General features: G+C 35.7%; 1 protein-coding gene across 1 annotated transcript; it reads left to right on the top strand.

Moving 5' to 3' along the window:
• Positions 1-9,917: 9,917 nt before the first annotated feature.
• Positions 9,918-12,156, top strand: LOC127663393 (C-X-C motif chemokine 10-like). The gene is made up of 4 exons (XM_052154961.1): positions 9,918-10,065; positions 10,188-10,317; positions 11,377-11,445; positions 11,832-12,156. Exons 1-4 carry the CDS (start codon positions 10,002-10,004, stop codon positions 11,863-11,865), a joined length of 297 nt encoding a protein of 98 aa, XP_052010921.1. The 5' UTR covers positions 9,918-10,001; the 3' UTR covers positions 11,866-12,156.
• Positions 12,157-15,769: the final 3,613 nt, after the last annotated feature.

Below are 15,769 nucleotides of genomic sequence, written 5' to 3'. Positions count from 1 at the left end.
TAAAAGCATCTACTGAAAACATATAACGGAGGAAGGTTGTTAGTTTGTTTATCAGTACAATTTATCCAAAGTTAGTTCACCCTAAAATGTATATTCTCTCATCATTTATTCACTCCCCTGCCATCGCAGAAGTGTATGATTTTCTTTCTTCTGTTGATAACAAATGCAGATTTTTAGAAGAAAATTTCAGCTCTGTAGGTCCTTTCAATGCAAGTGAATGGGGTACAAAACTTTGAAGCTCCATAGCACATAAAGATAGCATAAAGGTAATCCGTAAGGTAATACGACTCCACAACACTCCATGAGAGTGGTCAGGGTTGCGAATTATAGGAATACGTGTAAGAGGATTACGTAATACAGTTACATTCAAAAAGTAGTTTGATTGCTAAAGAGATTACTTTTAATTTACTTGCCATTTGTTTCATTTAATATTTTGTCTGTTCTGTTGAAAACATTTATCCATAAACGATGCGATCCAAAGTGCATTTGAACAGCGGTGAAACACTTTCTTAAGATGTGTTACATTCAAGCGAGCAGACAGAGTAGGTTTGAAGTAAGATTGGAGCTGCAGAAATAGAAACAAATTAAATTGTGTAAATTGTGATGTGAACATTTAGCTTTATGCTATGCTAACATGCTATTTCTAGCCATTTTACATGCACCAGGCATGATCATATATTTTTTTTATCAAGAAAATCCACATTAGATCATAATTCTTTTCTCTAGTAAGACCTTTCATGTTAGGGCAAAAATCTTATTCTTGATGAGATGTTTTCATTGATTTTCTGTAAAAAGGTCTAAAAATCCTTAAAACAAGATCAATCTGCTTTATCTTGTTTTAGAAGCAACACTGTAAAAGATATTTTGAATTTTTCAGAGAATTTATTTTTAACATGTGTATTTTGTCTCACTGTACTGACAGAGTTTTTATAGTCAAAACAAGTGAAAAAATCTACCAGTACTGAAGAAGTAATCCAAAGTATTGGATTACCAAAGTATTGGATTACCGTTCAGTAATCTAACGGAATACGTTACAAATTACATTATACTGCATGTATTCTGTAATCTGTAGTGGAATACATTTAAAAAGTTACCCCCCCCAACCCAGCCATTGGTTAAATCCATATCTTCAGAAGTGATATAAAAGATGTGGGTCAATCAGATCAATATTTAAGTCCTTTTTTTTTCTATGAATCTCCACTTTTGATCAGTTCCTCTATGCACGTTCACGAAAGGATCAAGTTCTTCTTCTTTTGTTTTTAGCGAGTCGCCAAAGGTGGGACATAGAAATGGAAAATAAAAAATTTATCATATTTGCACAACAGCCAAGTAGGTGGCTAAATGCACGAAGAATATGAATCACCAAAAACAAAACAAGAACTCTGTCCTCTGGTGAACGCGCATAGGATAATTGTTTGAAAGTGGAGATTTATAGTAAAAAAGGACAGAAACATTGATCCGTTTCTCACACACACCTATCATATTGCTTCTGAAGACATGGATTTAACCACTGGAGTTAAATGGATTACTTTAATGCTGCCTTTATGTGCTTTTTTGAGCTTCAAAGTTTTAAACCCTGTTGACTTGCATTGCATGGACCTATAGAGTTGAGATATTCTTCTAAAAATCTTTGTTTGTTTTCAGCAGAAGAAAAAAATTCATTTACATCTGAAATGGCATGAGGGTGAGTAAATGATGAGAGAATTTTCATTTTTGGATGAGCTATGCCTTTAAATATTTTCACAATATTCACTTACAATTCACTAAAACATTTGACAACAAAAGGAAAAATGTTTTACATTTTGACATGTTTTGACATGTCAGGTGATGTCAAAAAATTTCTGTAGACTTTGGAAATGTTACACGAGTACAATACCACTTCCGTTTTTCTGTCAGGCATAGTTTTCGGCCAATGACGATAATCTCACAATGCAGATACTTTAGTCTATCATTAGCGTAAATAGAGCTGACAGAATGACGTGGATCAATGAAACTGATTCAAAATTTACATATTTCTGATGTATACCTTCAGGGCTATCCCCTCCAGAAAATAAGCAAAGACATTGGAATGTATATTGGTGATACTCTAACACTGCCCTCTCAGTTCCCATGTCAAATGGCCTTCGTCTTGGCAGACTTTCAACTCTCTGATGTGTTGAATGACGTGAGAATGTTTGCGTAATTTTAAAGGTGCAGTTGGCTCATCAAGCAGGGTAACTCTTGAATAAAAAGTATTTCTATTTTGGATTTACCTCAAGTGTGTATTGTTATAGAAGAGAAACATATTGTTCTTTGTATATTTTTCTCTTATAATCTTTGACTCCAATCTCCTTCATGCTGCAGTCTATACAGCTGAAGGAAGCAGTACATGAAAAATTGTGTTGTATTAAAATGTTATTCCCTCATTGTGTTCATAAATTATCTACCTGTCCTGACAGCACATACTTATGTTATGACACACTTTGTCAAGTTTGAGTTTTCTTTGGATAAATTCACCAACTGTATGTACAATACTAGTCAAAAGCTCAGACACATCTAATGTAAACACATTCGTTCCTGAATATAAGTAAGGGTCTAAATAGAGTAGTAGTAACACTTTATATTAAAGCTCCCTATGTTCAGAGGTTATGAATAGGTTTATTATAGCAAGGGACATTATTAAGCTGATTTGCATGCAATACTTGCCAAAAAGTGTTAGATGTTTAACACAGGTGTAATACATGTTTAATAAACAATTAGTCATACCTATTTAAAAAGAAAAAACAAAAAATGTCATGCCATGTTTACTTTTATTTGTTTATTATTTATTGAAATTTTTTTATTGTAAATGTAGTTATCCAGTAAAATGTACCAAAAGGGTGTTTGTTAGATGGGAGGTAAGGTTTTTTTTAAAGTTTGAGCTTGCATAATTGTAAGCAATATCAAACTCGCAATCATGCTGTATGGCCCTAAATCGGCAGCGCTGTGATGACCTATGGCACTCCAGTCTGTTGTGTCTCTCAGCTGTGATAAGCCTGTAGAGCTTCATTAATATTCAAAGGGGTCATATTACAGCAAGGGTTATCAGGATGGTCTGGGGATACTAAGTTTGTAATTTTATTTTGTTTTGGATTGCTGTGATTTGGCACTTTGTATGCAGTTTGATTTATTTGATTTGTTCTGTGAGGTTTGGTTTATTTGAGTACCCCAGCCCATGTGTGATGTATTGTTAAAGTAGCATGACCAGTCTGTGAAGCTTAAGATTTAAATGACCTTTTTAACCATTTTGACAGAGAAATATTAAAAGACCCTGTTTTGTTATTGGTAGCCGTGTGCCCTTCATTTCTACATGCACCACAACACAGGTAATCTAATAAGAAATATGTCAATCACTCTGGATGCCACTCCCCATTACCTTTTTGAACTGTTGCCTTCTGGCCGATGATTCAGAGCTCTGAGCACCAGCACCATCAGGCACAGGAACTGTTTTTTCCTCAGGCGATCCATCTCATAAACAGTTAAAGCTGCCCCATTGAGCAATAATTATGTGCAATACACAGTTTAAGTATTTATATTATCTAACATTTCCTCTTCTGCCATTACATACAAGGGGGAAAAAAAAAACTTTTTGCACTGTACATAACATACTGTATTTTTGAACTATATATAACAGATTTGTTTTAGATTTGTGTGTATGTATGAAAGTGTTTGTGTGTATGTACATATATGTATACTTCTTTATTTGTTATGCGGCCAAGCTTTCATTACTAGAAGGAACTGTAAAAGACACCAATAATTATACTAACATTAGACTACGCCACCCGGTATATACCGGGAACTACCAGCCCCAGAACAGGGGGCGCACAGGTTCGTTACCGAAAAATGGGTGAGCAGGGAGACATAGACCAGGGAGTACCAAAGATGAGGCTGCTTTATTCAAATACAATAATTAAAACCATCAATACATTAATATCTGAAGGGCGCAATATTCACATGTCAAAATGAAACAAAAAAAACAAAAACACTTTAAAAAACTTCAATATACAAACAATAAATACAAAAAAAAATAAACAAATACAAAAGAAAGCTTAAGGGAGGGAGATGGCCTGCTGTGACCCTAAATTTACACACCACGCTTAGTACCCCAACACACACACGCACTCTGGTGAGGTCAATTCAAAGGAGCATGGCACTCAAGGTGAACACTGTTAAACAGCAGCTAAACCCCTCCTCTATACACTTCCCCTACCACCCCAATTACATAGGAGTAAAGGACAAACACTCAACACTGATTAGCTGGTACTAACCAGCTCCAAATAAAGAAAAAGTCAGTTCACAAACATGAAAAAAATATGCAAAGACAATATTCAAACTCACCTTGTAGCTAAAAATAAGTTTAAACCTACAAAAAATAAATTACCTACAATACAAGCAAAAATTAACACAAAACAAAAAGGGAAATTATCAATTACAATTCACAACAAAACAAGAAATAAAAATAAAAGAATTAAACAAAATAAGGCCACGATCACACGCACGCTCGACTGGCAAGCCAGACAGAAAATAGTCACGACTACCTTCGTTCTCCCTCTGCGGCGAGCAACCGTCCAGGCCCGCTGTTACAAAGAAACACAAAGTTCACTCCGTAAAGACAATGACCGGAATAAGCGCAGGCAAGGCAGACAGTGCGTTACATCAAAAGACGCACATCTAGTCCCGTAATAGAGATGAAACCCTTGATCGTGTCACTCAACCGGGAGATGTTCAAAACGCGGTACTATGCACGGTCACTGACCATAACATGCAGTTGTTTGTTCGTTGACGAGCTTAAAGCCAGGGGCAGCCTATGCACAGCAGCACAACACAGAGACGGCACTCCAGATACTATCCCATTCAGAAAAAAATGGCAACTTCCTTAATGGGGCGGTACGGGTGACAACGCATCCCCAGTGACAAAAACCTCCCCATTTTATACCATAACACCAGACTGCTGATAGGTTCACTGTTTTTACATGACACTGGCCAATGACCAACATGGGTACACTTTACCCTGCTACATTCATGTAATGGAATTTGTTCTGTAGTATGTTGTCTATGCCTGTAGACTGCACATTAGTGGTCTGATCAGAGAGTTTTCTACACTTGTACGTGAAGAAAGACACACTCAGCAGCATGCATCGTGTTGTGAACTACATTTCAACTCGCGGTGTTATTTCTTGATGTTACAGATAATGCAGTTCAAAGAGCAATAAACACACATTTCCACCAGAAACAAGAGTCTAGTCTGTGTGGGCAACAAAAGCAATCACCTGTAATAAAGTTATGATTGTGTGATGACACAATTGTTTATGACACGTGTGATGACAGTTGAGACAAATGTGTTCAGGGCTGTTATCAGAATCAGAATCAGAAAAAGCTTTATTGCCAAGTATGTTTTTACGCATACAAGGAATTTGTTTTGGTGTTGTAGGCCTGTGTCACACATTCTCTAAATATAAAAAACAAGTATTAAAATATAAGCAATATATCTTTTGTAAAAAAAAGTTATCTTTACATTCATCATTTCAACCCATTCTCATTCACAAGTAGGCTTGGCCATATAGCTAAAAAAAAAATCTCACTATTTTTCAGCTTATTGACGATATCTGGGGCCGGTTGCATAAACATAGCCATTAACTTAAGACTGCATCTAACAAATAGTTTGAATAGCTAAAGACACCATAGAAAGCATGTTGCATAAAACAAGCTCACAGTTGTCTTTAGTAAGACAGTCTAATTTGCATTGCATTGTGGGAAAATAAGACACTGAACAGCTTAAGAAAAATGGCCGACAGTGGACGCTCAATACATTTTTTATTCGCTGAGAATATTTGCTTATTAGAGGACTACAATGCTTCAGAATGTATTTTAATGAAAGTCTTTAATTAAGCTGATCTAAGTTTTTATGCAACTGACTGAAAAAATTAAGACCAACATTTTAGAGGACTAACTAGTAAGACTTTAGTCTAAAACAGTTTTATGCAACTGGCCCCTGATATATATCTGATATATATTTATATAGCCTATATATAATGTTGACACCAGTGAGCTCCACCCCATCAGGCCTTCAGAATTTCCACAGAATACCCCAACAGTGCAAATGAATGGGCAACTAAAGTCAGATTCAAATCAATCAGACTGATCTATATGTTCTTGGTGGGTGTGGTCTTTAGGATATGTTCCAGTCCAGGCCTTCTAGCTGGCCTTGAGTGATGCAATCAAGCTTTAAGCGATGTACGTAATTTCAAAGAGAAAAGCACGAGATCTTGCTGATGAGTCGGCTGTCATCACTGTTGGTATTGCCGTTGAGAAAGAGATCCTTATGGATTTAAAAACCTAAGATATTCTGCATGACCACGTGATTAAACAGGAAAGGAGGACTGGTTTTCACTTCAAGTCAATTGGTAAGTGCTTTTTGCATTGTTTTAGCAATATCAGGAGTTTTCTATTTTTAAATTAGGCTGCTTGATCTTTCAAGTGTCAGATCAAGTTTTGAAAAGTAATCAGGGACCCTGACAAAACAAAATTTATTGGAAGCAACATTTAAATCGCAAATATTATTTGAGAGCTTTTTCCTCATATTAGACCTCCTTGGTTCTGGCTTTCATGCATGGACCTGTTCTTAAAATGAGTATTATTAGTTGACTGCCACGTAATTTATACAGTGCCGTACCGATACCAGTAAACTTTCACGATTCTCGATACCAATTTAGATAGAAAAAAGGTAATATGCCATTGAACACACTCCTTTAGCCTATTCAGAGTTTTTATTTCAATGTAAATAATACATTAAAACAAAATAATATTTTCTTTCGAGTGTTCCTTAAAGTTTTTTCAGTAATACCCTATGAAATCAAAAGTTTAATTTTGAATTAAGTTCCCCCAAATTCCATGTTTTCTTTTTAGAATTGTTTTGAACTTGAATTCAATTTCATCATAAGAATTGTGTCTTATTAAATTAATCCAAACTTTAATCAAATGAAAATAGAAAAATTACTTGTCAACATACCACTGCATTTTTTTATTTTTTTTATCAAATTAAGTGCTTTAGTAAAGATACTCACAACATAATCTAAAACATAACATTGGTCTTATTTTTGTTAAATAAAGTGCTGCGCAACAGAGAATCACATTATACAGTGCATCCGGAAAGTGCTTCACTTTTTCCACATTTTGTTATGTTACAGCCTTATTCCAAAATGGATTACATTTATTAATTTCCTCTAAATTCTACAAACAATACCCCATAATGACAAATGGCAACTTGAAAGATGTTTGTTTGAAATCTTTGCAAATTTATTAAAAATAAAAAAATCACATGAACATAAGTATTCACAGCCTTTGCCATGACTCTCAAAATTGAGCTCAGGTGCATCCTGTATCCACTGATCTAAATTCAGTTGATTGGACATGATTTGGAAAGGCACACACCTGTATATAAGGTCCCACAGTTAACAGTGCATGTCAGAACACAAACCAAGCCATGAAGTCCAAGGAATTGGCTGTAGACCTCCGAGACAGGATTGTATGGAGGCACAGATCTGGGGAAGTGCACAGAAAAATGTCTGCAGCATTGAAAGTCCTAATGAGCACAGTGGCCTCCATCATCCGTAAATGGAAGAAGTTTGGAACCACCAGGACTCTTCCTAGAGCTGGCCGCCCGGCCAAACTTAGCGATCGGGGGAGAAGGGCCTTAGTCAGGGAGGTGACCAAGAACCCGATGGTCACTCTGACAGAGCTCCATAATTTCTCTATGGAGAGAGGAGAACCTTCCAGAAGAACAACCATTTCTGCAGCACTCCACCAATCAGGCTTATATGGTAGAGTGGCCAGACAGAAGCCACTCCTCAGAAAAAGACACATGACGCCCGCCTGGAGTTTGCCAAAAGGCACCTGAAGGCCTCTCGTACCATGAGAAACAAAGTTCTATGGTCTGATGAAACAAAGATTGGCCTGAATGGCAAGCATCATGTCTGGAGGAAATCAGGCACCGCTCATCACCTGGCCAATACCATCCCTACAGTGAAGCATGGTGGTGGCAGCATCAAATTTGGGGATGTTTTTCAGTGGCAGGAACTGGGAGATCAGTCAGGATCGAGGGAAAGATGAATGCAGCAATGTACCGAGACATCCTTGATGAAAACCTGCTCCAGAGCGCTCTGGACCTCAGACTGGGGCGAAGGTTCAACTTCTAACAGGAAACGACCCTAAGCACACAGCCAAGATAACAAAGCAGTGGCTACGGGACAACTCTGTGAATGTCCTTGATGGCCCAGCCAGAGCCCAGACTTGAACCCGATTGAACATCTCTGAGATCTGAAAATGTCTGTGCACTGACGCTCCCCATCCAACCTGATGGAGCTTGAGAGGTCCTGCAAAGAAGAATGGGAGAAACTGCCCAGAAATAGGTGTGCCAAGCTTGAAGCATCATACTCAAAAAGACTTGAGGCTGTAATTGGTGCCAAAGGTGCTTCAACAAAGTATTGAGCAAATGCTGTGAATACTTATGTACATGTGATTTATTTATTTATTTATTTTTTAATACATTTGCAAAGATTTCAAACAAACATCTTTCATGTTGTCATTATGGGGTATTGTTTGTAGATTTGAGGAAAATAATGAATTTAATAAATTTTGGAATAAGGCTGTAACATAAAATGTGAAAAAAGTGAAGCGCTGTGAATACTTTCCGGATGCACTGTACATTAAAACCTTGATGAAATCTTCTGTAAAACAGCACTCTTGTGAGATATAGGTGCAACATAATAATAATACATTTAATTTGACTAAATACTAGTAATATATTTATGTCGCAATTTCTTAAATTTCACACGTAAAGTTTTTATTTTGAATCTAACTATTATTTGGATGTAAAGGCGTTTCTGGTTCTGATAGTCTGATGGTAATTTCACACTTCCGTATAAGACATTGCTGATATGACCCGGTGTGATTATTGAAGCCCTAAATGCTGTGATTTAATTCTCTGTGTACATTACAATAAGCATGTGATGCTCTTAAAATGTGGTTTTTTGAGCGTATGAGCGGCTTCAAACAGTCACGATGTTAATTAGAATGTGATACTTTCCAAATGAAATGTTCTTAAACAGACATCTCTGAGATGTCCGTGTGCTACCTGGGATATATACATGTAATAATAATAAAATCTTTTTTTTAAAATTGGAATGCAAGAATACGAGTTGTGAGAACAGGACAGATTGGCACAATTGTGAAATGATTGCTCAATAAGCTTGTTCAATGATAAGGGGATCAAACAAACAATACGCTGACTTCAAAAGCCACATATTATAGGCTATAGCCACATTGTATAATCAAAGATTTACTTGTCTGCCACAATAATGCAATATATTGTAATATATATAATGTATGAAATATATTGTTATATATTTCAATCTACTGGCGACCTGTCCAGGGTGTCCCCCGCCTTTTGCCCAATGTTAGCTGGGATAGGCTCCAGCCCCCCGCGAACCTGTACACAGGATAAGCGGTTGACGATGGATGGATGGATGGATGGATGGATATTTCGATCTGAAAAATAAATAAATAAATAAATATATATATATATATATATATATATATATATATATATATATATATATATATATATATATATATATACACACAGTACTGTGCAGAAGTTTTAGACACTTGTGAAAAATGTTAATTATAACTTTCTTTATTTTCATGTTGTTAGTGAAAGTTAGTTTTAATGTGTTCTTTTAGTATAGAGTGAGATTTCCCATTCATAGCACAATATGACTTGGAGGTTCCTTGGAAGAAAAGATTACTGAGAATTCTTCATTGAGCAATAAACAGTCAGATATTGTGTGGGAGGCGTCCTATAAAAGGGAGAGTGCAGGCCTGTGCTAGACACACATACAGTAGACTACAGTAGACAGTCCAGCAAACTACTCGATACAAACGACGTCTACTGACATTGTTCTGCATAATATTGATTCAAAACGATGAAGTTCTCTGTAGCCTCCCTCGCTTTTCTGATCTGCACGACACTACTGTCCACAACAGAAGGTAAGCACACTAATATTGATAACAGTGTTTGATGTGTTGTTTCTAATATGCACTGGATTTGATCATGGTTTATCGATTAGCTTGTTTGGCTGTCTTCTTCACTCTAAACAATACACTTGCAGGTCGACCCCTACGCCCACAGCTACGATGCAGATGTGCTGAGAAATATGTAGGAAAACCAATTCCTAGCCATAAAATACTAGCATTGAATGTTATTCCTGCTGGTGTTCAGTGCAAACATGTGGAGATCATGTGAGTACAAAATCTATTTGTTCTAATAGAACGTAATCTGATAAATTGAATAGACAGAAGAAGATCAGCAGTCACAAAAGTCTGTTTTTAGGATACAAATGTCAATTTTTAAATCTGCAAAACATTTTTGATTGTGTCATCAGTTTAAACAGAAATTTAAAATAGTGGTAACACTTTCTAATAAATTTCCATTTGTTAACATTAGTTAATGTATTAGGTATCATGAACTAACAATGAATACATTCATTTTTGACAGCATTTTTTAACCTTATTTAATGTTAGTTAATAAAAATACAATTGTTCATTCGTAGTTTATTTTAGTTTATAATGCATTAACAAATGATAACTAATACAACAAATGGAGCCTTATAGTAAAATGTTACCAAAATTGCCTTACTGTCTATTTGGAATAAATTAACTTTAAATCAAAAGGTTCTTAATATAAAGAGACACAGAAATTCAGTCTGTAAAACTCCTGATTTTGTGACGTTATTACTGTTCAGAATATACCCGGATAGTGTCTCTCATCATTTTATAAAACAATCTCAAAAAGAAAAAAGTTCTGCAATTTTCTTAAAAAAAAAAAAGGATTTTTGCAGGTTGTTCAGTTCACTTAATTATAATGAACTAACACAATTTTAGAAAACAATTTCACAACTTGATTTCATCGTGTTCTATCAAATTATATCTGTAAAAAAATGTAAGTTTACTTAATCCATTTGACCTGAGACTACATAAATACTTTTTTTTAGCATTGTTAAAACTGATCAGGGGATTTGCATTTCCCCGCATGGGACTCGATGGGGTGAACAAATGTTGAAATTAAGTTGGACCAACATTAGAAAATTGATTAAATTAAACATTATTAAATAGAGTTAGACTAACCTAATAAAGTTGAGTTCAAACTACAATTGATTTGAATTAATATAACTAAATTATGCTTGCTCAATGAACATTACTTAATCTGAATGAAAAAAAATGAAACTGCTTGTAAAAACATTCACATATTCAATAATGTAAGGGTAATGATTTTAAAGAAGTGCATTTGTTTTTGTACAGTGCCACGATGAAGAAAGGAGTAACTTGTCTGAATCCCAAAGAGAAATGGGTGAACACTCTCAAGGAAGAGTAAGTTCTCATCTGTGTTTATGTTTTGTTTTAAGATCTTACACAGTAAATTTTTCTAATGCATTAGCATTTTCTGATTTCACCCACAAATGAAAAAAAGAAATTATGAAAAACTGTCATTATTTACTCACCCTCACTTTGTTCCAAATGTATGCTGTTATTTTATTATGTGGAACACAAATTTTGAAATTGTAAAGAATCTTTCTGCAGCAATATATAGAATGCAGAATATGTGTACAATGTGACCATTTATATTGATCACATCTGTCAAGCTCCAAAAAGGAAAACACTTTAAATTCTGACACTGCAGAAAATTCTATATTTTTAGGGCACCAGCTTTTATCCTTCAGATGCTAACAAAAAAACTGTTTATCTCCCATTTGCAGAATGAAGAAAAAAACATCAAGAGTAAAGAATTAAGGAATATTACAGTTCTTTGAATAAAGCACACAAAGACAAACACTGGGACTGAAGGAAGATCATCTGTTGTTTGTAAGAAGCAATAGACTACAGAATTATAGTTTTAATATAATAATTTAGTTGTATGTTTGTGGTTTATTTGTTATTATTTAAAATATTGACTGCGATATGTTTTTTCCAGAAAAAAATGTGAACGGATTTTGTTTTACTTCATTTATCATGTCACTGAATTTTTTTTGTAATTTTATATAGCTTTGTATTAGTTTGTACAATGGCATAAAAACATTTATAATAAAGGGTGTTTTGATTGTCACAATGGGTGTTTTAGTTGATCTTTATTGAACCTAAATTAAATGCTACAGAAACAAAATTGATAGCTGTAACAAATGTGCTTTCCATTTCAATTTAATTTCCCATATCATTTCTCTATATCTCCAAGGGCTCTCCATTCCAGTGAAATCTCAAAATAAAATTATATGCAAAAATATGGCACTGTTACTGACATACTGAAATTTGTCTAATGACAAACAGTTGCAATTTTTATTTATTTAAAAACACAAATGAAGCAAGATTCTAATGACTTCTGACTTGTTTCAAGAATTAGTCCTTTGAGACACTCGAATCCTATCACCCCTGATTGTTAACATTTGTTTAGTTTTAAAGCGAAGTTGAGTCACTTGCAAGCTCTTTATTATATCTGTAATCATTTGTTTAAGTTTGTTTATAGTTTAGGCTTGCACAAAAACCTGACAATCCAAACTAAATATCTAGCTGCATAATAGAAATGTTTTATATTTGCCACATTAACCCTTTATTAAAATTAAATGAATTAATCATCCATCCATTCCTACAATCACTTAACTTCACACTTTTAACTGTCAACATTGGACATTTTTCCAAAATCCCTTTGTGCAGGTATATACAGATGTCATCAGATAGGCTCATCTCTGACAGAAAAAAAAGACATTGCCTCGTTCACTTAAAAGAAATGTGGCATAGTTTGCAGATAATTGAAGGCCTTCTTAAAATATTTAAATACTTCAAGTATTTTCACCTTTTTTAGCTTTGTTCCAGTGATGTAGATTTCATGTGAACATTTGAGGGAATAACCCATCCCCACCCCAAAAACCCACAGAGATAAATTCAACCTCATAGAATGAACATTACTATAATAAGTGTTTGCACACAGTGTTTCATTTGCCACTTTCTAAATTTTGCTGCAGTTTCCTGGTGACATGATCACTAGAAGTGCTACATCCAGGGCTCGAGTTGGGGAAGAGGGGTCTGTCGAGAAGGATATATAGCTCCAAAAAGGGGTGTAAGCTCCAAAATGCCATTAAAGGGAGCCCATAATCTAACCCTTTCCCTAACCTTAACCCTTTTGGTGTAACCCTATCCCGCAGCCAGGGCCTCGTGAACGCGGCCTCCCCGCCTTCGTGTGCCCGGCCGCACCAAACCTATGGCCAGCCGGTTGTGACGAGTCTCGAGGATGGCACAAGAGGCCCTCCTCCTCAGTCGCTAAACCCACCCTATGCCGGTTTCGCAGAGCAAGGTAACCCCCTCAGCACAACTGCGGAGAACGCAGCCACCCTGTGTGCAGAGATTGTGACCCTTCTTCGAAAGGGTGCGATAGAGCATGTCCCTCCAGCCGAGATGGAGAAGGGTTCTACAGCCCTTACTTCATCGTGTCAGAGAAAGGCAGTGGGTTTTGGCCAATCTTGGACCTGCGAGATCTGAACCAGGCCTTACACAGACTCCCATTCAAGATACTGATGCAGAAACACATTTTGACGTGTATACGGCTTCAAGATTGGTTTGTGGCGTTAGACCTGAAGGACACGTACTTTCACATCTCAGTTCTACTTCGACACATACCCTTCCTATGGTTTGCTTTCGACGGCCAGGCATATCAGTACAAGGTCCGCCCCTTCGGCCTGTCCATGTCCACTTACTTCTTCACGAAAGTCGCAGAGGCGAGTTCACGCAGTCTGTGCTTAACTGCCTGAAGTCGTTCAGGCGGAGGACAGCGGTTCCACTTAAACACTTTCAGAGCGCACATTAAAGATGATAAACAAAAAGGTTTAACATAAAATGTGTTTAACATTTTTATTTCAACAAATACTATTTTCAATAAAATATCATGCATTCAATTTTTAATGTATCTTTAGCACAAAGAATCTTAATTTTTTTCTGATCAAAGTCCTTTGACAAGAGCTTCCTGGCAATAATGAGTTCTTGCGGGTACCTCAGAGGCCTGGGGTGGGAGGGGTTTCTAGTTAGGTACATACCCCCTGTTCACACATTGATCAGATCAGACGGGGTCTTGTGTGATCCTGTTCAGGAAAACAAGATGGTGCGATGCGTTTCCTGGCCTTTTAGGATTTCCTTTCACTGAAAAAACATTGTGACAAGCAAATGTTTTAAAGGAAAAGTTTTATTGTCTCTTTTGCCCTCTTTTTTCTTCAAAGCAAAATGTTATGAAACTGTTTTAAAACATTGTACATTGGTTTTCTCTGGTATATATTTCTGTTAACGTGCATTTTATTACTCATCATGGCTTTAAGAAAAGTATAACAGATTTGCAACATCTTTAACAAATAGACTAAAATAGGTCTCTAAAGTGGAAAGTGTTTTCACATTTAGTTTGTAAAATCTGAAAGTTAAATAATTAAATATCTCCAAAGAAAACTATATCCATTTCACACACTGAAACATCAATTTAAACAGTTTTAGTATAGTAGTAGTAGTACTGATTTAGTGATCAGGCAGTGTAGCAAATGTTAGTCAAATTACAAATAACAGAAATATGACACGTGTAGGTTCTGTTGTGTATGTTACCTATATCGTAAATGTACTGAATATTTTAATTTAGAAAACACAAGCAAAGGTAAAAAAACAAACAAAACAGTTTTCTTTTTTTGTCCATTAAGTGCTCCATGAAGGCATACTGTAAACAGTATATGTAGCTAAAGAAGTATTACCCTTTGTAATACCGGACAACAATTCAATATAATTACTTTAAAGATCAGAAAGTAGTTCGTAATCACTTGGAAAATCAATAGTTAAATTCAAAGTTTTTTATAGTTTACTGTACACAGTTATCTTAAAATTCCATGTAAATTCAAGTGTGAACATTACAAAGAACAATAAAATGATTTGTGTTATGCACACATAAGGCATCCTAACCCTAATTATTACTATGAATCTATAAATTCATTTGAATGTTGAGTCAGAGGGGTGTCACAGAAATGCACAGGCTGAGTTTACTTTGACACTTTGACACGTTTTTGGTATGAATTCCTCATTCCTGGATCAAAACACACACTCAGAAACTTGTACAAGTAAAACAAAATGTGTACTGTTGTGATGCCAACTGATCTTAACTACAGGATCTTAGCTTTACAGGGTTTTATTTCAAGAAAACAACTAAACTTCTACCAATAAATTATTAAATAACAAGTTGACACTACTGCATTTACTCACAAAGATATTCTGTTACCACAAATAGATTTTTGTTTGTTGTAGAGTTATTATCAATTGTAAATAGTTGTGTTTTTTTAATGTTGTGGTTGTTTCTAGTTAAAAATGCTGTCAGTTTTGACACATACACATTTGAAAGGTAAGTATCATTATAATATCAAATTCACAGTGATTAGTCTTTCTTATGTGTAAAGTTGTTAAGCCATACAGACACATTAACTTTGAGTGAACCAACAAGCCAGTGCCCATTCCTGCCACGGTTAATTAGCCAGTGCCCACTCCTGCCAAGGTGAATGAGCCAGCGGCCATGCCTGCCATGGTTAACGAGCCAGTGCCTATGACTGCAATGTTACCGTCCCAGAGCCAGTGCCAATAGCCTCGACCATCCCAGAGCCAGAGCACATGCCTGCCACGGTTAATGAGC

The sequence above is a fragment of the Xyrauchen texanus genome, chromosome 2 (assembly GCF_025860055.1).
Source record: "Xyrauchen texanus isolate HMW12.3.18 chromosome 2, RBS_HiC_50CHRs, whole genome shotgun sequence".
Taxonomy (NCBI): Eukaryota; Metazoa; Chordata; class Actinopteri; order Cypriniformes; family Catostomidae; genus Xyrauchen; species Xyrauchen texanus.
This window is presented reverse-complemented; position numbering and strand designations above follow the sequence as displayed.

Excerpts from the sequence above, each read along its gene's own strand:
- LOC127663393 (XM_052154961.1), top strand. The coding sequence starts at position 10,002 with ATGAAGTTCTCTGTAGCCTCCCTCGCTTTTCTGATCTGCACGACACTA. Across the intron at positions 10,066-10,187 it reads ACTACTGTCCACAACAGAAG|GTCGACCCCTACGCCCACAG; the intron begins GTAAGCACACTA and ends ATACACTTGCAG. Across the intron at positions 10,318-11,376 it reads TGCAAACATGTGGAGATCAT|TGCCACGATGAAGAAAGGAG; the intron begins GTGAGTACAAAA and ends GTTTTTGTACAG.